The 24,097-nt window shown below is 51.2% G+C and overlaps 7 protein-coding genes across 7 annotated transcripts; 4 read left to right on the top strand and 3 right to left on the bottom strand.

Moving 5' to 3' along the window:
* Window positions 1-369: 369 nt before the first annotated feature.
* Window positions 370-5,734, top strand: QC763_707260 (uncharacterized protein). The gene is made up of 3 exons (XM_062915715.1): window positions 370-1,711; window positions 1,767-1,862; window positions 1,917-5,734. Exons 1-3 carry the CDS (start codon window positions 1,037-1,039, stop codon window positions 4,341-4,343), a joined length of 3,198 nt encoding a protein of 1,065 aa, XP_062761709.1. The 5' UTR covers window positions 370-1,036; the 3' UTR covers window positions 4,344-5,734.
* An 835-nt stretch (window positions 5,735-6,569) lies between these two features.
* On the bottom strand, window positions 6,570-7,511 carry QC763_0106150 (uncharacterized protein; the record flags this gene model as incomplete). Its single annotated transcript, XM_062906458.1, is given in 3 exon segments — window positions 6,570-6,735; window positions 6,748-7,266; window positions 7,321-7,511. The coding sequence occupies 2 exon segments, from the start codon at window positions 6,900-6,902 to the stop codon at window positions 6,570-6,572; spliced, it is 321 nt and encodes a 106-aa protein (XP_062761708.1). The 5' UTR covers window positions 6,903-7,266; window positions 7,321-7,511.
* Window positions 7,512-8,987: 1,476 nt separating this feature from the next.
* Window positions 8,988-10,674, bottom strand: QC763_707250 (uncharacterized protein). The gene is made up of 2 exons (XM_062915714.1): window positions 9,904-10,674; window positions 8,988-9,848 (listed from the first exon to the last, which is right to left on the bottom strand). Exons 1-2 carry the CDS (start codon window positions 10,439-10,441, stop codon window positions 9,556-9,558), a joined length of 831 nt encoding a protein of 276 aa, XP_062761707.1. The 5' UTR covers window positions 10,442-10,674; the 3' UTR covers window positions 8,988-9,555.
* A 1,489-nt stretch (window positions 10,675-12,163) lies between these two features.
* Window positions 12,164-15,456, top strand: QC763_707240 (uncharacterized protein; the record flags this gene model as incomplete). Its single annotated transcript, XM_062915713.1, is given in 8 exon segments — window positions 12,164-12,300; window positions 12,396-12,894; window positions 12,937-13,547; window positions 13,638-13,751; window positions 13,811-14,392; window positions 14,573-14,618; window positions 14,634-14,901; window positions 14,957-15,456. The coding sequence occupies 8 exon segments, from the start codon at window positions 12,164-12,166 to the stop codon at window positions 15,454-15,456; spliced, it is 2,757 nt and encodes a 918-aa protein (XP_062761706.1).
* A 984-nt stretch (window positions 15,457-16,440) lies between these two features.
* On the bottom strand, window positions 16,441-18,182 carry QC763_707230 (uncharacterized protein; the record flags this gene model as incomplete). The annotated part of the gene is made up of 2 exons (XM_062915712.1): window positions 17,706-18,182; window positions 16,441-17,651 (listed from the first exon to the last, which is right to left on the bottom strand). Exons 1-2 carry the CDS (start codon window positions 17,758-17,760, stop codon window positions 16,441-16,443), a joined length of 1,266 nt encoding a protein of 421 aa, XP_062761705.1. The 5' UTR covers window positions 17,761-18,182.
* On the top strand, window positions 17,903-19,382 carry RPL43_2 (60S ribosomal protein L43; the record flags this gene model as incomplete). Its single annotated transcript, XM_062915711.1, has 5 exons — window positions 17,903-18,517; window positions 18,598-18,608; window positions 19,017-19,084; window positions 19,170-19,266; window positions 19,319-19,382. Exons 1-5 carry the CDS (start codon window positions 18,479-18,481, stop codon window positions 19,380-19,382), a joined length of 279 nt encoding a protein of 92 aa, XP_062761704.1. The 5' UTR covers window positions 17,903-18,478.
* Window positions 19,383-21,113: 1,731 nt separating this feature from the next.
* On the top strand, window positions 21,114-23,894 carry QC763_707220 (uncharacterized protein; the record flags this gene model as incomplete). Its single annotated transcript, XM_062915710.1, has 2 exons — window positions 21,114-21,435; window positions 21,504-23,894. 2 exons carry the CDS (start codon window positions 21,114-21,116, stop codon window positions 23,120-23,122), a joined length of 1,941 nt encoding a protein of 646 aa, XP_062761703.1. The 3' UTR covers window positions 23,123-23,894.
* Between the last annotated feature and the right edge of the window lie 203 nt (window positions 23,895-24,097).

Below are 24,097 nucleotides of genomic sequence, written 5' to 3'. Positions count from 1 at the left end.
CTGACACCAACGTGGCCCGTTGCAGAATTTGATTTTTGCAGTCGAAGTCCTCCTCCCGTCCGCGCCACGATGCCGGGGGCTGATGACGAGACAGTCCCCAGATCTTATCGGAGCTAGCAGCTATCAGAAACCCCTCTGAATATTCACTACACACTTGTAGCCCCTAACATCGAGAGAGTTTGCAAAGACATACGACCAATTTTTGTAAGCTGTTGTGAACGGTTGCGACTAGTTCCTGATTGGGAAGTCAATGCGGCACTGTGATTGGCTGTTTCGTCGGTTAAGCCTCGGTGGAGCAACCCAAGGCTGGACTCCCATTTGGCTTGGCCTCCAGCGGACACAGTGCGGGCTCAGTGTGCTCTGGAAATGCAGCACAGGCCTGCTTCGTGGTCCACTGTCTATTATTCCCATCCTTTACAGGTGAAGGACAACACCAGCCACGACTTCACGGCCGCGTTCCTGGTTCCAGACGACCAGCACCAATTGCATCAGAATCTCTTGTCTCTCAGCTTTCTTCTGATTATATTTTCCCCTTCTCTTACCTGGTGTGTCACCACTGCGCCGCTGTCATTACTTGACCCTCGCTGGTACCCTACCCTGAGCCGCTGCTGCAAGCAGTTTGCACCAAGAGAGCGACCCTGCCAACCCTTTCTTCACTCACACCCGCCACAGCTGCTTGACCAAAAGCCACAAACCAACCAAACTGCCTACATCTGGTGACACACTGGATAACCTTCGTCCTGCCCTCTTATACTTGGATCGAGGGAATCATCATCTGGAGAAGTCTTTGATCTTTCGACATCGACAGGTTTTTTTTCGTCTTTTGCATCACGGCTGCTTGGCTTTTCCCCGGCCTCCCGGTTTTTACATCTACACGGAGCAAGCTTTGGTCTGTCATCGACCGACTTGCACCGCCGATTGACGACCTTTGCTATTGTTCATTTATATACGACTCATCCTCCCATATTCACCCAGCACCGGTGGTTAGAGCTCAGGTATTCACCTGCTATTGTTTACAGTTGCCGAATGGAGAGCAATGGACATTGAGCAGCACCGCTCACACCTGGCATCGCCCATTACAAATTCTCACCCAACTCTCTCTTTTCCCACACCTACTTCTTTTACCTCGACTCCCATACAACGGAAAGTCGTCATTCATGAGATGCCATCCAAATCCGTCAACAACATGAACGTGCAGCATAGCTTCTCCTCTGTTGCCGATGCCCTAGAGGCTGAAGACACCATGTCTGATATCATCCCACAGCAACCTTCGACTTCCACCCGCGCCGCCCCAACCAGTACCCGAGCTCGTGGAGGTCGCGGTCGTGGCGGCTCCCGCGGAGGCAGAGGTCGTGGTGGCAAGTCATCACAACCGAAAGCTCCCGCCGGTCGCGGTCGTCGTCAGAAACTTTATGAGGACAGCAAAGTACAAGCTGCCCACGAGAGAGCGCAGGAGCTGAAGCAGGCCTGGGGCGTGCTCTCCAAGTTAGTCAAGCCAGCAGCCCAAGAGATCGCCGACAGGTCGATCAATCAGCTTCTTGAAGACCCTGGTGTCGTTGAGAGAGTACCCGAATTCGACGTCGCTCAAAAGTTCCTGAAGCAGCGATACGAAGACACGCTCAGCCAGAATGATCGAATTCTCGAGATGAGCCGTCAGATGGCCCAGCGTGTTTATGAAGGCGAGGTCGAAGCAGCCAGAGCTTCATATGCCGTAAGTTTTCATCTTTACTTCCATACACACAGCATTCACTGACAGATATGTTTAGCGCCAGGTGGAAGAGATGCAGGAGGAGCGTCTCGGTGAGCTTCTTCAACAGCTCGACCGTCTCGAACACCAATACAGCCTCAAACTTCCCGTCGATGTATGTTTCCTTTCTTGCGCTCACCTCTGTTCATATTTTTCTAACCATGACTAGTATCCTCCGCCACGTGACGAGAGCTACACCTACAAGTCCATCACAATGGCCGAGAGAGATGCCCAAGGAGTCTTTCATGAGGAACGCGATGGTGTTGAAGTCCCCTTCCCTGGTACTAAGCTTAGAGATCTTATGGTCAAGCCGCCCACCATGCCCCTGGAGTCTTTGAAAAGAAAAGCCGATGGCCAACCAGACGGTCAGCCAGCTTCGAAGCTCCTTCAAGCCGCCAAGGACGAGGATGCCATGCGTCAGTTGCCACGCCACACGGCTGGCCTTTTGGGTGCAGCTGAAGCGCTCGAAGATACTGTCGCCACCCCGCCAGATTCCGCCTCCAATGCTGCCACGCCGCTGCCCGAGCCTGCCGGAGACATTGCTGAGGTGCGCGGGCAGCGCCGAACTTCCGCTGAGCCCAACCCCGCCGACGGACCCGAACTGCCCCTTCCGCGCGGAGCTCTCGACCCGGATGAGTACGGCGTTCGCCTCATTGTACGCCGCAATAACAAGGCTGAGAACCCCAATAACCGCATCATGGTACCAAACCTTTTTGAGTGGGACGATCTCGATATTGGTTTCCGCGATTCGACCAACTCTGCTGAGAAGGGCGCCACCAAAGCTCGTCGCGGCAAATATTGGCAGAAGCCCAACTCCAACTACATGTTCATCGACCGTCGTGTGGGAATTTGGGATTCCACTGAGGCTGCTGGCGAGCTTCCTGAAGCCGAGGTGAAAAAACACAATCTTCACCCAAAGTACGGCATCTTTTTGCCCTCCTCCACCAATCTCCAAGAGTCGCCCAAACCTGTCGTCGACCCATGGAAACCGGTCGTGCTGGTTCCCCCAAATGGGGAGCTTATCCACGCATCTCGGACCATCCCAGCTGCGAAAGCCGACCGAGCCTTCAGCAAGCTCGAGGCAAAGCTGGAAGGGAAGAAAAAGTTCTCAGCCTTGCTCAGCCATATTTGTGAGCAAGAAGGAGTTGAGGGGGAGGAGATCACTCCGTCAGCGGAGGAGATTGAAGGGTTGCGGCGAGAGGAGCTGGCGGCGAGGGGCATGGACCCCAACATGGTGTACCAGCCCTCGCCGGCGCCACCCACTCCCGCGCCCGAGCCCGAGCCTGAGCCCACGCTGGAGCAGGCGGCTGGCTTTGGCCAGTTCGCCGATGACATGCTCCGTGCTGCGGCGGTTCTGGAGGACGACGAGGCGCGAGACCTCGCGCGCGAGCGTGAGGAAGAAGCTGCTCGGACGGTGAAGAGCGCCGCTTCCAAACCGTACGACGCGGTGCGGGACGCGCTCGGGTTCGACAACTCCTCGGTCCCGGAGGATACCACTGGCCTGGATGTTCTCGCACACATTGCGATCCGAGAACATGAGGCAACGGCCCACATCGACCCTCGGATTTACAATCCGATGCAGGTCGATGGTCTGGCACGCGACCATCGCCAGTATGGTTCGCACGTTGACTACCAGCCCAGTGAGTATCCTCCGCCGCCCGAGGAGTACCATGGTCCACCGATGTCTGAGGGCTATCATGGGCTGAGTATGCCCGGTCACTATGCCAGTGAGCCGGCCAGAGGAGATTTTCTCCGTACGGCACTGAATCCCCAGTCGCCGGTATACCCTCCACCACCTGCCCCGCCACAAGACTACCCGGCTAGCCAACTTTCTGGCGGTAGGACACCGTTTGCACCCCAAGGGCAAGGTGTAGGCTTACCAGCCTTACGTCCTATGCGCAGCCTATTGAACGACAGTCCGCCCCCTCCTGAGCAGCATAGTCCAGTTCCTCAACACGGCAGCATAGTGATGACGAACAGCGGCGCCTTTTACTCAGTCGGGCCTAGTCGTCCTTTTCATAACGGCTATTCCGTACCGGAGCCTCAGCACCATCTACAGCCTCTGATGCCCGCTCCTGGTCCTGGACCTCTCCAGGCACCACCCATGGCTGGCCCGCCTGGCACGCAGCAGCTCGCACCTCGCCCTCCTAGCCCCTCGACTGCATATCCAGTTTCGCCACCCTATCATACACCGATTGCACCAGCTCCGGCGCCGGGTGTTCATGCCCCTATTCTTCCCGCGGCTACTCAACCTCCCATGCAGTCATCTCACTCTCGACCTGGAAGCTCCTCTGCCTCGGCCCCTCCCCTTGCTTCCGCTGCCGGTTCAGCAGCGTCGTCTAAATACCGTAAGCTAGAACCTGCGCCGACGCCACCTCATCGTATGACCTACTCGGCCAACGGGCAAGAGCTGCGTACTGTACAGTTCGACTATCGTGAGGCTATCAAGGACTATTCTGCTGTAGAAGCTCCCCCTAGAAGTGGTCCAACACAGATTCGTGGATGGACTCACCAAAACATCCGCAAGGGCCCCAAGCCGAGCTCCTCCCGCGGCGATACCAACGCTAACCCGCCAAACGCTGACGAATCCGCCTAGAAGGCGCGATTTGAAGGTGAGACGAAGACGAACAAGCGCGTCAGCGAGATTGTCAACGAAGAGAGACCCTTCAAGAGAACTCGGAGAACACCCGCCGCGGAAGCCCATCTGGCTGATGTTCACGCCTCACAGTCGTCGAAGAGAGGTGTTCCTGCCGGTATGACAGGCGTTTTCTCCATCGACCAAGGGATACAACGTGGCGAAAGGGGCCCATCAAAGGTCAACACAGGGGTAGAGGATGCCGGCAAAGATGTGTCGGTCATGGAATCCAGCCTCCGTTCCACCCTGCCGCGCATCAAGCAGACTTTGGAGACCATTCCTGAGGAACCACGGCGTTCACCGAAGACTACAATTCGGCGGTCTAGCAAGACACCTTCTCCGGAGGAAGATAAGAAGCCGTCGTCAAAGATTATACTTCGGCAGCTAAGCAAGACTCCTTCCGAGGAAGAGGTAAAGGTCGGGCCCGTCAAGAAGAAAACGATCATCAAGCTCAAGTCGCCGGTCAAGAAGACTCCCTCTGCGGAGGTGAAGCCAGCAGAAGAGCCAGAGGCCGAGCCAATAAAGAAGAAGACGATGATTAAGCTTAAGGTGCCGGCCGAGAAGACTCCCTCCTCGGAGGATGGGTCGATGCTTGAGCACCTGAGACCTTCTCTGCTTCCGCGGTCTCGTAGGGAGCCGTCTACTCCCCCAGGACAGGCCTCGCCTGTTGCTCCTACGTCGATGGAACTGGCTCACTCATATGGCTTGAGGAGCCGTCGCCCTCGGGTCATACAGTCCTGAGAGGCATAGATCACCCCACCAAATCATGGCGAAATGGAGAGATCTCCCAGTGTTTTGACGTTCAGTTGGCATTTTCCCACATATGGCCGTTATCTCACATAGAGAGAGGAGGATAGGATTTATGGATATGTTTGCTACATCATCACAGTGGCAACAGCATCCGGAGGAAGCGGTTTGATGATTTTTCAGCGCGGAATTTGATTTGGAGAAGTGAGAAGAAGGATTTTGGAGAGGAGGGTACCAAAAAGGAGGGAATATTTGGGGAGTTGGGTCATCACAAGCATGGCAAAAAGCATAGCATTGCATGGTCATGGCGTACATTCATGGTTATATCATGGATTGAATACATTTTTCAGCATCAAAAGCCGGTCTGGATGGACAGGATGGTCTGGTTTGAGGGGGGTTTTAAGGGGGGAAAGAGGTGTGCACTTGGAACGTTGATAAGGCACACAAAATGTTGCATACAGAATATACATAATGATACCACTGGGAAGGAGGGAGGCAAGCGGAAAATATGTGGGATGGGCATAGGGATTGAGGATATATTGTACAAACAACTAGAAAGTGGTAGTCTGGTACCTAATTATGAGCGAGTTTATGCTCTGTTTGTAAAGACTTTGTTCTCCCATTTGTGAAGATTTTATATCCTTGAATATTTGTGAAGTCTTTGTGCTCGATCTGTGAAGTTTTTATGTGTTATGCAGTGTGTGCCCTGGGGGGAAATGGCTGGTTGTTTAACAAGTCTCATTGCTAAATTTTGGGATTTTGTATGGTCAAACATATCCAGAAACATATCATCCCAACTCGATCTGAGCTTTGATCGGAGATGGCGTTTGTAAACGCTGCTGAATCTTGTGTTTTGACGTTCGTAAACGATACTTGGACGTTAGTGAACGCAGCTGGAATGTGAAAAAGTATATATTGTGCATTTTGTTATTAAGATTATGAGCAATATCCCAACTCGCTACATACACGAGAGCTTAAGTCTTGAAAAAGCGAATATTAAATCTTCACCAATAAAACCCAAAGTCTTCAGAATTTAAAAACAAGGTCTCCATAAATTAAACATAAAATCTCTATGAAAAGAGTATAGACTCTATACAAATAAAGGATGGCTTTGCCCCGTATAAATGGGAGAAATGGTCGTTTTTAACACTCTTTAGGCAGGTACATCCAAATGCTCCTCAAGTCCCACAATTTTTTCATCACTCAGTTGCAAGATCATCTCAGGCTGAGGTAAATGGTATCAGACTACAGTGGATTGCATAATAACGATGAGTTTCTTCAGTACCTTGTTGAGAGATGCGTCCTTCTTATTAAACAGCACACCAACCGGAGGAAGGGATTGAGTTTCGACAAAGATTCCATCGCTATTCACCGTTCACTCGTGGCCACCCAACATTGCCTCACAAGTAGCGGGTTTATTAAGAATAGCAGACCATTGTTTCATCCACATCTCGAAGTGTGTTCCCAGTGGTTCGGTGGGAGTTCTTGCTGCAAGATTCTCCACTTTGTGAGCTCGGCCCAGTGGTCAAGAGCGTCGTTGTCATATTCTGAGTCTCTACGAAGATGCTGTTGCTCTAGCGCGGGTTTCCAGATGAGCAAGGGATAGCTAGATACATACTCGGGTAGGTCTTGCGACCTCATTGTTCCAATAGGGGCCCAGTTCCACAATGTTTGCCGTAACTCGTCGGCTTTGCGCTCGGATATGGCTTCTTGGTCGGTGTGGTATTCGATCATGGCGTCGCAGAGGGCGTTGAATTGGCTGGGGGTGAGCATTTTGACGTGATGCTATGTGTTTTGTTGACAGTGGTTGTTAGATTGGCCATGTTTTCAATAGGTCTGATACTAAATAGAGAGAGGTTTTCTTTTGTGTAGGTACATTCCGGTGAAGTTGGGGATGGCTTCATGCAAGTAGCCGTCTTCGGGTTACTACCACCCACACCACATCTCCAATATATCCCACCTTGACACCACAACGGCATACGGATAAATAATTTTTTTAATTTCTTTTAATTATTTGGCTTCCCCCAGAAATAGCTGAGATGAGCTCCAATACCCTGGATCGAGATCACCCCATATGACACTCCACTTTATGCGTTCACCCCAGTGGTAGAGGGCATTGCTCTCATATTCTCTGTCCCTGCAGTACTCTAGTTAGTGTGAGTTCCTGAAAGCGAAGGATGGATTTAACAACCTTCTGGGTATCGGCTCGAGATTGAGTTGTCTTCTGATAAGCCGTTCAATCTCACCGGATCCTCTCGATTCTCTTCAGCCTTGCGCTCTGACTCGGCTTGTTGGTCAGTGTGGTTCTCGATCATGGCATCGCAGAGTGAAATGAAGTGGGTGGCGGTGGGAATCATGATGTTTGTGTGTCTTATGCTGTTGGAATGGATGGTTTGATCTCATCTTCTGTTATGTTTGACAATTGCAGGCAATCGTGGGGGATGTAGGAGGTCTGCCAAAGGTAACAAAGCCCCTTTGTGAAAGGTGTGAAAGGTAGGGGTTCCTTCAGAATAGTCAACTTACCCCACTGTTCAGTCTTTCGTGAGTTATATGCACTTGACATAATCACATAACTGCCCCCAGCCAACCATCTACCTCTTGTTCATCCTCCTCACCTTCATCCATTTCCAAGCTTCATGTCCGTGATAAACGTACTCTTCCCAACACTCTTTGGTACCTATAGTGGTATTAACTCTCTCATTGCAAGTGACGAAATGAAAAACATTCCGTAGTATAGGGGGAGGGCGCTTCCACCGTCCTTTATCCATTTTTGACGGGCCGGGGCTACCCGAGCAGCGTGGTACTCGATCATGGCATCGCAGAAGGCGTTGGCTTGACAGATGGTGGGCATTGTGAGCTTCTGCTGTGGCTGAAGGCTTTGCTGTGTGTCGATCAGACTTTGGCGTAGGTGATCTGATCGGTGGTACCAACCAACGTTCGAAGGTTGGTGTCTTCCCTGAGTGATAGCCGCTTTTTTCTATGTGAAATAATGGCGCCGAATCGAAACATTTGGCCGAGGGACGTTGTTCCCGTGGATTTCTGATCAAATACAGAACATGAAAGCGAAACTGTGCTTGTCCACTTCGCCGTGGGTTCTAGATTGGGCCGGTAATCTTTGGGGCTTGCAACGGCTAGCTCTCTATCGTATTCGACCACGGCGCCACAGATTGCGTTGAATGTCTGGCGGTAGACATCGTGCTGCAACGGACCTAATGGTTGTCCGGGTTTGTGTTTGTGGGGAAAGAAGGTCAAACTTTTTGATCACTGCCTATCTCTACGCCACATATTTCGGCACGAGGACCTCACGAGATTCGTTTTGATATCGTTTGCAACCTAAAATGGGCTGCCCTAGATAGCATGATATGGACAGGAAAATAGAGACTGCGACAAGAGTCAAGGACTTACAAGGTAATTAATAAGTTTTGGAGGATACCTAGGCAGTACGTTTTGAAGATCCCAACCTTGAAGATGGTTGGCACACCTTTGGAGACAGTGGATAGATTTTAAATATATATTGATAGGCCTTCACAGATGGTCGAGAGATCCTGGAAGATGATTGCGAGGCGTGGTGGCTATCTTTTAGAGAGCCGATATTTCGTCGCAGGCTCTGTTTTCCTGTGCGGTGTAGATGGTGACGACGTGTTTGGTCTTTTTGGCCTTGGATAATGACTTGAAATACCTCGACCACCACAAGTCAACTTCTACGCCCATCGCCTCTCGCTGTTGAAGCGTTCCTTGACTGGCCATCCAGCTCGCAACTTCACGAAAATGATACCACCATTGCTTTTGCCATTTGTCTGCCCTGCAATAGCCAACTTAGCATGCATTCCTCGAAACAAAAAGAGATAGGTAGTCGGGCCAACCTATCAAGATAGCGCTCCCTGTCATCACCTTGCTCACTGCGCAAATCTCTGATAATGCGTGTGGCGTGCTTGTGTTTCCACATCGAAGCTGCCCTCTCCCACCTTCTATGATAACTGAGCCTGGTAGGGAAGAAGCTTTTACATGTATGTAGCCACAAAGCAGGCTCGGGTTGCCGATAGAGGGGCGTCAATGTCGTAAAAGGCCAGCTCTCATCAGCAAGCCACACTAAATCTGTGGTAACCGTATCTCCCAGACATTTCACATGGACACCGGCAACAACCCAAAAGAGCAAACAAGAACAATGTAAAATGTCTTAACCATGATCCACTGGTATCTGCCTGACCTGTTAAACGCCGTCCAAACTCCACCTGACGCCTGCTCTCTCGAAAAGAAGAAAGGCACAAAGCAAACCCCAGATCCGCTAACCCATTCCCTTCCATCCCGTTTTATGTGTAGTGCGCATGAGTGGCAGAAACTCAAGAAAAGTAGTCGCAGGCTTATCTCGCTGCTTTTGACTGAAGAAGACAGGTCAAGGAGAAAGAGATGAGAAGACACTAGAGAGCTAATTGGCGCCATTCTCCTGTTTCTTCTCATCCCACTTCTGGTCCTCATCAGTCTTCATGTCAACATCCTCGTTGCCACCAGCCAGAACCCGAGTCTTGGAGGCGTGGTTCTCTTGGCCGGCAGTAGGAGTCTGAGCGACAACCTCCCCGTCCTCGTTAACAAACTCAAAGTTGTATCTGCTGAGCAAGTGGGGGATGGCAGAAAGTTGGGGTCCGTAGCGCTGGGTGTTGTCGTAGAGCTCGAATAGGGGCACGGCGAGGAGTTTCATGTTCTTGGGAACGGAGAGGACTTCTGATGGGAAAACATTAGCATAGTTGAAAGATAAAAACTGGAAGAGGGGACTTACTGGTCTCAGGAAGCTGGATCAAGTAGAGCTTCTTGCACTCCTTGGGCCGTGTGATATGGGCAGGGACGAAAGGGTACATGAAGGTCTCGGTGTTGGGGCGCCACCACTGCGCAAGGCAATCGCCAATTTCCCAGTCGGCGGCCTTGTTTCCTTCGCCCAGGCTGCCGACTGGTGCAAGGCGCTCATCGAGACGGCGCTTGAATCCCTCAATCTCGTCATCTTCGGGATGGAGGTAGTCGCCAGGCAGCTTGAAGAAGGCATTGGCAATCTGGAGCATTAGAATGTGTGGGTGGTTGTGCTCGTGGCACACCAGGATGCCTTCGCAAGTCCGGCGCATTCCATGTTTCTCGTAGTGGTCGTTCAGGCGCTCGAGTCGGGCGATCACACTGGGGTCCTCCTCAGGCTGGGTCTCCTTGACACCGAACGTGTAGTTTGAAAGAGGGTAGAGACGGATAGTGGGTGGCTGATTGGCATTGAAAGAATTGGGGATAGTGGGGGGTCGCTCGCTTTGGAGTGCATTGGGCGTGATTGTAGACATCTTGACTTGGTGTTTGCTCGGGGTCGCTGGAAACCTAGCGGGTAGCTGAAGCAAGATGTGCTACGCAGGAGGAGAAATGGTGCTGAGAGAAGAATTCTGAAGCTAAATATTCTACAAGAGTGTTCTGATAGAATAACTGGACAGTGCTATTGTACTTCTCCGAGATGATGTCGTCGGTGGTGTCTGAGGGCGGGTCTGCTTAGTCATCTATGTTTGTTGCTAGTGGTGGACCTTCGTGACAGTTCGCTGGGAAACTGGAGCTTCCGCCTTGGCCATGTCGGCAGAATCACTACACTTTAAAGGCGGTCAGCGCTCTCAAGACCAGGGATTCGGTCTTGGCAAAACCAGCTGGGCCGCACCCAATTTCCAACGTTTCATGTAAACGCAGTTTGGGTGGTTGGGAATAGCCTCACAAAACTGTTCATCGCTATTAAAGGGTGCCATGCCATAAATAACATCTGCTCTTATATCATTAACTCGGATTGACAATGCAAGGAACGTTGAACACCTACAGATATCGCTCCGAGTACTTTCCTGGTCTTCACTCAATTCCAGCTAACCAGACTGCGTAGACAGGCGTTGCCATTATGCCCTAGAATTGTCTATAAGCAGTCATGGCTGAGCAGTGTCATCATCTCATTCTGCTTTGACACATGATACTTGCTTGTGTCTGCTATGTGGCCCCCTTTGTGTAAGGACTCTCTCTCTTTGGACAAGTGCACTAGCGTATAAACTACCTACTATTACCGAGTACTCTAGGTACAGCTTCCAAACTGAGATTGTCTCTATTACTTCAACGTGCTATGTCAGCCATGTTGCGGTAGTGGTTGACTAGTTGTGTTTCCTGAATGAGACTTGGTGCATCCTACCTTACTTAGGTATTATTGACAGTACTCGCCGTCCTAATTGGGTTTGTTGATACTAATACTGCGCTAAGACGGTTTTTTTGTTTGAAATTACTCTTTTTGTTCCCTGAGATCCTGAACAGCCAATGCCATCTGGCCTTGATATATTTCTCCAATCTCACCTAGTCGTCTGAGATGCCTTTAGTCGTGGAAACTGACCTGCATGAAACCCCAAGGCCTCAGCTCAGAGTTTATGCCTGATCGAAATATCCAAGATGTCTCTTTCTATTCGTCATCCGAGCTACCAGTTGCTCCTTCCCTTGATATCTCTTATCTCACGATGCTTATCTCGGAATTTTCGTGCGATCTTTTTCCCAGCTTCGAACTCTCCCAGCCAAACCACCCACTTTGCTTATCTTTTTATTTCTTCCGCTCAGAGATCTGCCTCAAATCTCTTCTCTCAACCAAATTTTCTCCCGTCGGGCGGCTCTCTTCTCTCCCCTCTTACAACCGCTGACTTCTGGGCTCACTCTTCACGAGGATCACCTCAACAGCTTCATATCATTTCTCAGTTTCTCGAATTTTGCTTTGTGGTCGAGTCGGAACATCTTCCGGAGTCGAACGACTCTAGATGGTGACATCGGGGTCGGTACCGAGATTCTTTAACATAAAAATCGGCTTGCTGGCTCATTTTCGCGAATGCTGTTTGCTAACACCGCCTCTAGATCTCAACACATCACCAAACAACTAGCTGAGTCTGTCTTCATGAAATCGCCCCCTAGCAAGGAGGGCAAGCCTCCCACAACATACACATCAGAAGACACCTATTTCAAATCCCTTCACACTCTCGGCAAAGAAGAAGACTTTTCGAAGTTCGATGAGGGGTTCCAATGTACCATCCAATTGCTTGAGAATGCCGAAGCAGTTGTTCAAAGGCTCAAGGACCTGTCCGAGGTCGGCAACTGGCTCAAAGATATTGACCGCCTCAAACAAAAAGCTAGCCCACAGCGTGTGGTGATTGGAGTGGTCGGAAGCACCGGAGCCGGCAAAAGCAGCGTGATCAATGCCGTGCTAGATGAGGAGGATCTTCTCCCGACAAACTGCATGAGGGCTTGTACCGCAGCGATTACGGAGGTTTCGTACAACACTTCAGATGATCCCAATGAGAAGTATCGAGCAGAGGTGGAGTTCATCACCGCCAACGAGTGGGCGAAAGAGCTCGATATTCTTCTTGATGACATTCATAACGGCCAAGCGACGTTTGGGCCTGAGTTCTTTGGTACCGAGAGCGAAGCTGGCATTGCCTATCACAAACTCAGAGCGGTTTATCCAGCGCTCAAGGGAGATGATATCAAGAAGGGAAAATTCAACGTGGATACCTTGGTCAAAGACGACTCGATCAAACACTTGTTCGGATCCGTGAAGACTGTCGCCGGCCCGTCCTCCAACGGGTTTGTCAAGCTTCTTCGAACCTTTGTCTACTCCAAGGAGAAAGGTCGAGGACGGCCCAAGGAAGCGACATCAGTCGAGTTTTGGCCTTTGATCAAGGTTGTTCGCGTCTTTATCAGGTCTGAGACTCTGAAAGGTGGACTGGTTCTCGTGGACTTGGTAAGCTTTTTCTTACGCTCGATCCCGATGGTGATGCTCTGACAGTCAAACAGCCAGGTATACAGAATTGCAAACAGGTATATCCAACGCTGTTCAGGCCTCTGGGTGGTTACCCCGATCACTCGAGCGGTTGATGATCTAGCGGCGAGACAGCTTCTCGGCAAGGCGTTCAAAAGACAGCTCCGGTTTGACGGGGCTTACTCTGCAGTCACCGTCATCTGTTCCAAAACGGATGACATCTCCGAGACTGAACTCCTAAAATCACTTCCAGACCATGCTGAAACGCATCGCTACGATAAAAAACTCAAAATGATGCACGCCGAAGTCTTGGAATGCAGTGGGGATCTCATGTCTAAGCAGCAACAGCTAGCGCAGGTCAGGGAAGATATTAAGCTCCTCAACAATCAGAGTCTGCGCTTGAAGCTTACTCTACTTGAAAATCCCTCCAATGACATGATCGTTCTCGAGCTACCACAAGCTTCGCCAAAGCGACCTGCGAGACCAGCTGCGGATGAGGCACGCAAGCACTTTCGAAAGCAGCAGCAGGATGAAAGCCCCGAGGCGAGTGATCTCAGTGACGACGCTGAGCCATCATTTGTGGAGGGTGAGCCTAGACAGGAGAAGATTTCTCGAGATGAGGCGTCTCAAAGACTGCAAAGCCTTAGTGAGCAGATGGCTAATTCGGGAATGAAAGAGTTGTCTATTACGAACGCCGAGAACGATTTGGAGAATAAGGTAAAGAGCATGAACGAGGTCATCGATCTACTAAAGAAGCAGAGGAGAAGCGCGTCCATTCGCTTCCGCAATGATTTCTCGAAGCCTGAACTTCAGAGACAGTTTGGGGAAGGTGTTCTAGAGTAAGTCGTCATGGCACTGATTACATTCCCTGCTGCATAAGCTAACAAAACTCCCACAGGCTGGATGAAGAAGATGCCGCATACGACGATGATTATGATCCCAGCAAGGTCCAGCAAGACAAGTACTACAAGATCGGCAAAAAGCTCCCCGTCTTTTGTGTGTCAAGCAATTCCTACCATAAACTGATGGGAAGACTTCAAGAAGACGAATCAATCCATGGATTTACCACGACTGACGACACCCAGGTTCCTATGCTCAAGGAACACGCTCTCAACATTGTCACCCAAATAGAGTGTGAAAATTACCGCCAAGTCTTGCGTGATTTTGCTCGTTTTCTAACTGGTTTGCATTTGCGAGTTCTCGTTGCTGCAAAGCCTTACACGCTAGTTGAAGACATACGAGAGGTTGAGAAAGCCATTCTCCAAGATCGTCTCAATGAACTCCAGCAAAGATTTGACTCGATGATTGAGGAAGCTTTCAACAATCTCGACCAGGCGGTGCACTCCAACATCTTTTGCAAGTTGCCTAACGCTCGTGATACGGCATCAAAGAGTGCGACCACCGCCATCGAGAGATGGTTTTCGCGCCCGAGAAATGGTGGCTTGCTGTATGGCACATTCCGCGCGGTGTGTGTCAGGGAGTAAGTCAAACACACAAAAATCCAACGTTTATGATGATGTATCTAACAACCAAACTAGAGGCGTATGGAAGAGCAGACGAGGTCCCATTGACTTAAATCAGAATAAGATTACTCTCAACATAATACAAGACATGATACATGAAAAAATAACTAACGAGCAGCAGAGCTTGTCGACCCTCTGATGAGTTTTATCTCTCCCGAGTGGGAGAAGGTATTCCCCGACCTCGTGACCAAACATCTCGTGACCAAGCATCTCGTGCCCCTTGCCGACGGCATGATCATGGAGCTACGTGCCTTCAGCAATCTCACAGCCGAGCGTGAGGTCCTCAACGAGCTGCCGGTGTTTTTTGCGGTGAGGCACCAGATGACTCTCCTAGAGGGAATCCTCCAGGACGTGCCGAAACTGAGCAAGCGCCTCAACGATACACAAAAGTCTGCCAGTCGCATGATCGTCTCGACCATCACGGAGAATATGATACCAGCATACCAAGCTTGCAAAGAGAAGAAAGGTATGCCTCCCTGCTCGGGTGCTTTGGCTTGGAGCTAGCATTAATCTTTAAGTAGGAACGGGGTGCTTTGGACGGATGAAAGAGCTGATGACCACACATATTGAGACGAGACGGGACCCGATGTTCAGAGCCGCAACTAAGAAAGTCGAGAAGACTTTGCTCGAGGGCTTGCGCGACTGCAGGGAGAGGGTTATCGGAAAGGGCGGAGGGGTCGTTACGAAGACTGGCAGAGAATTCAAGCGAGTGCTCTATGTGGAGCACAGAATCAAAGTCTCGGAGACTTCGAAGCGAGCCCTCGAAAACCTTCTGGCCACTGCCGATCGAAGATTCAATGAGATCCTGCATGGCTCACCATTGACACCAGGCACTGAGGTTCGGGAGATGGACCGCTCGGCTGAGAATGACGATGGGTTTGATCCAGCTCAGGACGAGCACCTGAGAGCTCCACCTGCCGATGGAGATGCTGATTCTTCTGACGAACATGATGATGCAAAGGTCGAGGATCAAGAGATGCACGATCTTCCAGTGAAGAACGAGGAGCATGATGAGGAGTGATGCAGCCTCGAAATGCATATAAAACTGCAGCAAGAGAGATGATCTGGGGGTGGATTTCGAGCGGTGATTTTTAATGCCAGATATTGTATCTAGATACTTTTGCTTCTCATTTATCATTACGAGATCTTACATCTCTATAACACACGCAGGCCGAGTATGCCATTCATTCGGCAAGCATAGCTAGCGTAAACGAATCAATTTATAAGGGTTTCTAAATCCCCTCCTATTTTCTGCCCGCGTGACATCTTTACCTTGATACGTTTCTTGTTCAACAACAGATTAGTTTTCGTTTCTTTGCTCGGTACATCTCATCATCACAAACTATATAATCAAGTGTCTCCAAGAGAACTTAACTTCTAACCCATCCATTAGACCTGCCAAAAGTCTCGCAGCATTAGCATGGGAGATCCAAAGTCACATAGCTACCAGATATTACAGGGACACATCCACCAAACATTTCAAGGAAAAGCATGGCCTAGACAGTTTCAAGGTGTCAAATAATGATAGTGAAAAAACAGACCACAGAAAGATGGCAGCCGGCAGTCAAGCACAATCAATACCTAACATCTCTATCCTAATGGCATTTGTCTATATTCCAAGACCTCGGGATGTCTTCATCTGCCTGCCAAATGATTACAGGACATGTACCGGCATCGACGAGGTGACATGCCACCTACATAATACCTAAGACGAGCAAATCACAAACATAGTCCACCTCAGTATAAACCTCGATGAAATACCAAACAAGACGCAGACCCATCACATCACAGGTTTCCCAAGTCTTGCAACCACCACCAGCCCAGACGACAGCAGTGAGGTGCTTGTATAGGTAGGTACGCAGTTCATGGACATGGGCTGGAGTTTAACACCTTGAGAATTATGCCCAAATCGAGCCCAGATATGTACGTGGAACATTTCCGTCCCTACGAAATAAACTCCAACTCCTCTCCTATCTATTACACCCCATTACAACCACGACCCCCTTTAATCCTCCAAAACCCTTGTCTCAACTCTAAACCCTTCCTTCTGCAAATTCTCGACAAAACCCCCCCCCAACAACGCAGGCGTGTAAACCCCGCCCTCCAACCCCAACCCCTCCCCTCCCTCCTCCAAAATCGTCCTCGCCGCCTCCGCCAAGAACATCCCTGTTAAATAATACGTACTCCCCCTAAACCACGCCTTCCCCACCGCCTTCTTCTTCCCGAAATCCCCATCCGGCGTGGCAACACCCCTATACTCAATCTCGTCCTTGCTCGCCACATCCTCTTCCGGACCCTCCCCTGGCTGGGTCACCCTACCCGCAAGGAACCTCCTCAGGGGTCCGGTGACAATGATAAGACCAAAGAGCATGAGGCCAAAGTGGATAGCTATGCCGGTGAGCCAATTCCGTGGTTTCATGTATTCGCGGAAGCTGAACTTAGGGCCGTATGATTGAGATTGGCGAGAGGGGAGGGTGGACAGCAGGCCCCAGGTGCGGTGGATAAGGGCGGTGTCGGTTCCGTTGGCTATGCTGGAGGTGAGGAGGCCTAAATGGGGAATGGTGATGAGGCCGGTGACGCGGGTCAGGAGGCCTGGTTGAGGGGTGCGGGTTGGGTTGGGGACTGGAGACAGGGCGTATGGTTTGTAAGAAGCTATTAATGTAGGGAGGGGAAAGTGATCTGAGATTGTGAGAGCCGTGGCTAAAGTCCCGCCTGAAGGGGCAGATTTGAGGCTGTGGATGGACACAGTCACATCGGCGGTTTTGGCGTTGAGCTCCTCTTTCAGGGTGTTTGCCAGGGCGAAGGTGAGGAGATCAGGAGGGGCGGACTCGATGCCGATTTGAGGGATCATGATGGCCCCGGTGGATTTGGCCGTGTCTTCGTATTTCTTGATCATGGCGGCGACGTAGGGGACTTCGCCGGTGACGTCGAGGTAGTGGGTGCCATTTTGGGCGCAGGCTTTGAAGGCGTGCTCGCCGTGGGCGGAGTAGGGACCGACGGTGGTGATGAGAATGAAGGTCTTCTTGGCGAGGGAGGAGAGGTCGGTGTCATTGAGGGAACAGGTTTCGATGGAAGGGGGTGCGCGGTCTGGGTTGAGCTTTTTGAGCTCTTCGGTGAGGAGCTCAAGTTTGGCTTGGGAGCGGCCGGCGATGGCCCATTTAAGGGTGCTGGGGAGGTGAGTGGTGATGTACTTTGCGGTGAGTTTGCCGGTGTAGCCTGGGTGAGTGTTAGTTTGTGATCATGAGTGAGATATTGCTGGTGATAGCTTACCTGTGGCTCCAAAGACGACGAGGTCGTATTGGCGGCTGTGGTTTTTGAACGTCATCTTGTTGAGTTGGCACCTCCTTCAAGTTCTTTTTTAAATAACGACACGAGCAAGTTCCTTGAAAGATAGGATGAGGGGTGGAATTGAGGGTTGACTATCTCTATCAAAGGATATGCCCAAGTACTTGGGCTACTGGGTAGGAGGGGAGCTTGAGCATAGACCCGCTTTGCGTCAACCATTCATCAAGGACATCATTGCTATGATCCCTGTCTTACAGCTGAAAGTGCCATCCTGATGTTATCGGAGACATATGGTGAGCCAGAATAGGCAATCAACGCCGTCGATATCTCTCTGGTACTTGGAACTGAACGCTGTATGACAATGCTTTTGGGCAAAGGACCGGCTTCCGGTTTTCTCCCTGATTGCTCCTTGTGTTGCCAAAGATCAAAGATCGAAACGGCAGCTCCAGGTGAACAAACCCCCAGCAGGCAAATGACGCATTGGCCAACGGCCGAAATCTTGGCAGCGGGAGTCTGCAAAAGGCTCCATAATAATTGGGGTTGGCGTGCCCCGCCCCGCACATGGCATGGTCTCCCAGCTGGTGGTAGAAAAAAACGGCAAAATGGTTTCGCCTAGATTCCGAGTTTTCCTCTGCGCGGCCCCCTGGCACACACCAAAAATTGACCTGCACATTTATCAAAATCGTCTTGCCCGCCGAACGCCCAGCGACTCGTACTTGGAGATCACGACCCAGATCCCAACCCAATAATCAGTCAAAATGTCCAAGCGCACGAAGAAGGTCGGCATTTCCGGCAAGGTAAGTAATATCGCTGTCCCTCTGATTCTGTGGTTGCTGCTGCGGTCGCGAGAACAAAGTCGCTAATGGGGCAAAAATAGTACGGTACAAGGTTAGTCGCCCATACTCTTCCGCTTTGAACCCTTCTCTTTGCCCTTTTCGACGACGACGACACCGAGTTCTAGGAAAGCGAATTTCCCAACATTTCCCAGCATCCTAGTTCAGAAACCCCGCCAAAGACTCGCCAACGGAATGATGGAACTGGCGATGGCAACTTTCAACGGCAGATGATGGTCCTGAGGTTGGAGTTTTGCCTGGGAATCTATTGCCTGGCTTGAGGGGTTTATCTGCTTTGGAAGCCAGAACTCAATTCGATGAACAACAACTTGAATTCTTTGAGACTCGCAACGCGACCGGCGGCCAGCACCCTATACGACCCGACCCCTCGACGAAGCTTCCACTCGACTTTTGGAACTTGGTTATCAGCAAGAAGGTGAATTTGATGCTGACTGTCTCCCAGATACGGTGCTTCGCTCCGTAAGCTCGTCAAGAAGCAGGAAGTGTCCCAGCACGCCAGATACACCTGCAGTATGTCCCCTCTTTGATAGTGAAGGGCCATTGATCCCATGGCTTCCTTGAACAAGGTTGCATGGATCGCTGACCTATTGTGTAGCTTTCTGCGGTAAGGACAGCGTTCGCCGCTCCTCCGTCGGTATCTGGAACTGCAAGTCCTGCAAGAAGGTCATGGCTGGTGGTGCTTACGTCGTTGCGTATGTCGTCCTCGGAAAACTCACAAACAGGAAACCGGCTGACCGAAGATAGTACTCCCGCTGCTGCCGCTATGCGGTCGACTCTCCGCAGACTTCGCGAGATCACTGAAGTTTAAGTGCGTTGATGGGCATGGTTTGGCTTCTGGGTTTGGTGTCATGGAAAAGGACAACGGAGGCTCTGCAGTACACAATTTCAGCCGTTGGGTACGGCGGGTCGATCAATGAGAATTCTTTGAGCAACGGCGAGTCCACGGTCTCGTTCACGATTGTCACTTAAATGATGTATGGAAGGGAAGCGCATCATCACGTCGCTCCCTCACTCAACACGACCATAGTCGGGAGCAAACTTCTCGATCGCAAGCTTCTATAGCGCGCAGATGTCAAATGTCACGATTCGCCATGGCACCTTGTTTTTGTTCCTTTCGATGTTCGACGTTCGATGCTTCGCAGTCTCGCTACTTTGTATCCCGAGTTACCGCTTCTGCATTCCCGTCGCCGAGCTCAGGCCAAGTCTTTGACAATGAAACCGCAGTTCCCCGCCTTTGGGACGATGGTTTGGGGATTTGGGGGCTAGGGGTGATTGTCAGCTGCGCCGGTCCACGTCATATGACGGAAGACTCATCGAGGGTTGACCCTCGATAAGTGAAGTGTGAATACATGGCTCTTGGGATGTGAGCTTACAGTTACAGCAGGATGACTAACTTGAGCGCCCCACGTTTGTGAAGCTGTTGGTACAAGATGAGGTTACACTAACGTGGCATGATGGGCACGCTGGGGTGCCTCTCAGGCTACTCCGTAGGAAGCAAATAATTCGGAGGCAGCAGCGTTCACACAGGTTTCAGCGAAGCGTGCGAACCTGGTTCGGAAGAGGAGGGCGGAGCAGACATCTTCAGCGTCGGCTTGGCACGCGGCAGCTGTCTCAAACGTTCCGTCACTTCTCTTCTGGGAGAAGTGAGGGAGTATTCTGGTGCAAAAGGCAACAATTGAAAAGGGGGATACCACATCCGCTAAGTTGGGACCCCGTTCAAATCAATTGCTGCAATTTGATGATTCTAATCTCTATTCTATGAGAGTTTCGAATAAGGCCTTCGTTTGCAACAATAGGCTGCCCAGTGCCCACTTGCTTTCATCATCGCTATCAGCCCACAGGCCCGGGCATATGGTGCTTCGTGGGGTCCCGGAGTGACCAAAGCTTCGAAATCGCCAGATATCCAGTGGCTGGTAGGGAAAGGTTAAGCCCTATCGCAGCCCCAAGACGATTTAGGTCTTATTCATCAAGGTACTTGCTTCCTTTTCAGAAAGGAGCACAGTCAGCTCGCTCGACAGCTCAACAACGTGACTGGAAAGTGTACCGAAAGTGTACCAGTGTCACCCTGAGCTGTGGACGGCATCCTCACTTGATTGGCCCGTGCCTCTCGGCTTCGCTGCGCTAACACGGGCGCCGCCAAAAAGGCACCTCGCTGGCCCGCAGCCTTTCTTTCTTCCCTTTCCTCACTTTCCACTCTTCAGAGCACCCCTCTTTGAATCCCAGCAGTCCACTCAGAGCACCGCCTCCAACCTTCCAGCACCCACACTACCACCACCTACCACCACATTCACTGCACCCGTCGCCACCACAACCAGCACCACTTACACGAGGCAATCAAGCTGTACTCAACCCGACACGACGACTGTGGAATTTCACCCAGTTGATAGTCTCACGTCACTCTCCACTTCTTCATCTTCCTCAATCCTCCTTTTTTTTGACGATTTTTACCCGTTGCTGAGGAGATCATTTACATGACTCCCCAGCGCCACTTGAGCTTTGGGGAATTTGATTTCGGCTCACTACGCCATCCACCAACGCCATGGCTGACCAGTGCATCGTCTGTCTTGAGAACCTAGAGGTCGAAAGCAACCCAGATGCAACAACGCCCGCCCAACAACGCCTCTCCAAGGAGCTCGAGGCCGAGCATGCACGTCTTGCTGTCACCGATCCAGATGCTCTTGCTGAACTTAACAGCAAGCAAGATCTCCCGCTCGAGGGCCGGGAGCACCATGTTGCACAGATTCCCATCTGTGGGCACATGCTACACGATGTCTGTCTGAGAGAATGGAGCGAAAAGGCAAACAGCTGCCCCATCTGCCGCCAGACCTTCCATGTCGTCACGGTCTATGACAGAATCGGAGGTAAGTTTGCCACACCTTTCCTGAGCATGAAAGAAGTGCATTGTTTACTGATGCATCCCCTTCACTAGGCCAGTACTTGTCCACCCGTCGAGTCGAGGACAAGAAGCAGGTACCCGAGTTCGATCCACAGGCGTGGGCAGACGAGAATCCAGAAGAAGAAGTGGTGGTCAGCAACCCCTGCCCTGTGTGCAACTCGGCAGACCACGAAGAGGTCCTTTTACTTTGCGACGGATGCGATGCATGCTATCACACGCACTGCATCGGCCTTGACCGAATCCCAGCTGGCCCCTGGTTTTGTATGGAATGTGTTCACTCACTTGGTCCCGAGCTCATCCAGCCTGCTGCCGCCGGGAATGGCCTCCAAGAGAACAGCGCACGCCCTCTGTATTACTTCCCTCGCACCCAGGCCAGCATGCGGCGCGCTAGGCAGCGGGCTCGCTCCGATGAATGGCAGGGTGCTTGGGGCCGCATCACTGGCCGGATCTGGGACGCCCTTGAGCTGGACTTGGACTACCAGGACGATGACGATCAGGTCGTCTTTGAGGGCCTGCGCCGGTCACAGCAACTACGAGAAAGAGAAAGGCAGGAACACGAACGCTGGCAGCAACGCCTAAACATTGCGAGTCGCTTGGGGGCAAGAGATGTTTTCGTTAATAATATGCCGATTCTCGCTCGCCCAGCTCCGCCGCCACCACCCCCACAAGAGTCGCGCGAGGAGACATTGGCCTGGGGTGCGTTGGAAAAGGCCAGGGAGACCACCGAGAGCAGGAAGAGAAAGTCGCGCTCAGGCACGGCCGAGCCCCATGAGGAACAGCACCCAGAGCCCGAAAGGAAGCTGAAGCGACCAAGAACAAGGCGAATGCCGACAACCCAAAATGGTGAATCGTCTACTGCCGCAAGAGCTGAAGCAGAGCCTTCAAACCGGCCCGAGCAGTCAAATGGCACTTCATCAGCCAACCCCGGGGCCGCCTCGCGAACAACGACCGATATTCCCCCTTCGTTTCTATCCTCGCTCCTGAAGGAGGTCGAGATGAGTACCCCTTCCGACGAAGAAACCCTCCGACATATCTATGGACCCATACCGGGTGCGAATGATGTCTCGTCACCTGCTCGCTCGCCTTCTCCTCTCAGCCAAGGATGCATTACCCCTCCCCCTGTGCGCTCTAGTTCCCCGCACATGACGCTCAGCTCACACATCACCCCTATCTACCCACCAGCGAACTTCTCACCAACGCGGGCGTCATCATCGAACTCCAGTTCCATCAAACCTTCCCGAGCCACATCGCCACACAAGCACGCACATCGCGACAACCGATCATCGCCCGAGAATAGCGACTCGGAACCTCGCGGGCGCCAGCATCCACGGCCGTTGGAGCTTAGGCAGCCCCAGCCTCGGCGCAATCGTCCGGCTGTGCTGCCAAGGTCCGAAAACGTGTCGCCGACACGCCCCACCTTGCCTCTTGAGCTCAAACAAAATATCAACAGCATCGTCAAGGCAGCCCTCCGCCCTCACTGGCGTGATCGACAGCTCACGGCGGAGCAATACGAGAAGATCAACCGTGACATATCGCGTTTGATTTACGAAGAAGTTAAGGATCCTTCGGCCGTCACTGAAGATACAAAACAGAGCTGGGAGAAGACAGCTTCCCAAGAGGTGGCGCGAGCAGTCGCCTCGCTCAAGGCTTGAGATTTTGATCAGTGGGCAGGCATCATCACTCGTTTCACCTTTTCATATATGGGCCACGGCACGGTACGGCGCATGACGACTAAAATTATTATCACAGATTCGACCACGACGATAACGACTGCTGGTTTGCAGTGATTCTCATGACAAACGGCGTTTCATCCATGGGCATGGAGCATATCGGAAGGAGCGATTTGGGCATAAACGTATGGGCAGACTAGGATACCCAACGGCTGAGCATTTATCTGGTTGGGGCGAGAGGGAGATAAATAGGTGTTTATCAGAAGAGGAAGGAATATCGGTATCCTTTATCATTCTAGCTCATTTCTTTTTGTTTTTCCGTTTCCTTCGCTTGGTCTGTTGCTGTTTTCTATCAGGGAGTTGAATGGCGTTTGTTGAGGGAGCTGGAATCGCAAGGTTGCATGGGGTATTGTAACTGGCTTTTTCGTGCTTAGCATAGCCTGGCGGATGGGAGTTGACGACTTTTGATAGGGTCTGGAAATGTATATATCTGTTACACTAGGGATCAAGGCTTGCTGTTATATGTATGAATATTACATAGACCGATGGGGATCATATGTGAGGCGGGTGAATGAGAATTGAATGTGTTGAGGGGTTGAGGCTGAGAGTGTTGTTGGTTGGGGATGGTGTGCAATGATATGTGGGTTAGTGTAAATCTGTAATTATTGTGATAATGTTGTGATACTATCTAATTGTGAATGTATATGTGAGTAGATGACAGCTTCACTTTGCTTTAGACCGTCGACGTGAAATCATGAGATTGATTGTCTTCATCGACGACTTTAGATTTGCAACGCATATACGATTTCAAGTAAGTTGCAGCTAGCGGCACAATGAACATGACAAGCCGGCGACGAGCCAGCTATTGACGAAGTAACGGTACAAACTCAGTGTTATGATAGTCGCTTCAAGTTCCTCTACAGGCGGGCAATCTTGTGTTGTGAAGAGTCAAAGACA

This window comes from Podospora pseudopauciseta (assembly GCF_035222475.1).
Source record: "Podospora pseudopauciseta strain CBS 411.78 chromosome 7 map unlocalized CBS411.78m_7, whole genome shotgun sequence".
Lineage (NCBI taxonomy): Eukaryota > Fungi > Ascomycota > Sordariomycetes > Sordariales > Podosporaceae > Podospora > Podospora pseudopauciseta.
This window is presented reverse-complemented; position numbering and strand designations above follow the sequence as displayed.

Excerpts from the sequence above, each read along its gene's own strand:
- QC763_707260 (XM_062915715.1), top strand. The coding sequence starts at position 1,037 with ATGGACATTGAGCAGCACCGCTCACACCTGGCATCGCCCATTACAAAT. Across the intron at positions 1,712-1,766 it reads CAGCCAGAGCTTCATATGCC|CGCCAGGTGGAAGAGATGCA; the intron begins GTAAGTTTTCAT and ends AGATATGTTTAG. Across the intron at positions 1,863-1,916 it reads GCCTCAAACTTCCCGTCGAT|TATCCTCCGCCACGTGACGA; the intron begins GTATGTTTCCTT and ends AACCATGACTAG.
- QC763_707250 (XM_062915714.1), bottom strand. The coding sequence starts at position 10,441 with ATGTCTACAATCACGCCCAATGCACTCCAAAGCGAGCGACCCCCCACT. Across the intron at positions 9,849-9,903 it reads GATCCAGCTTCCTGAGACCA|AAGTCCTCTCCGTTCCCAAG; the intron begins GTAAGTCCCCTC and ends TTTTCCCATCAG.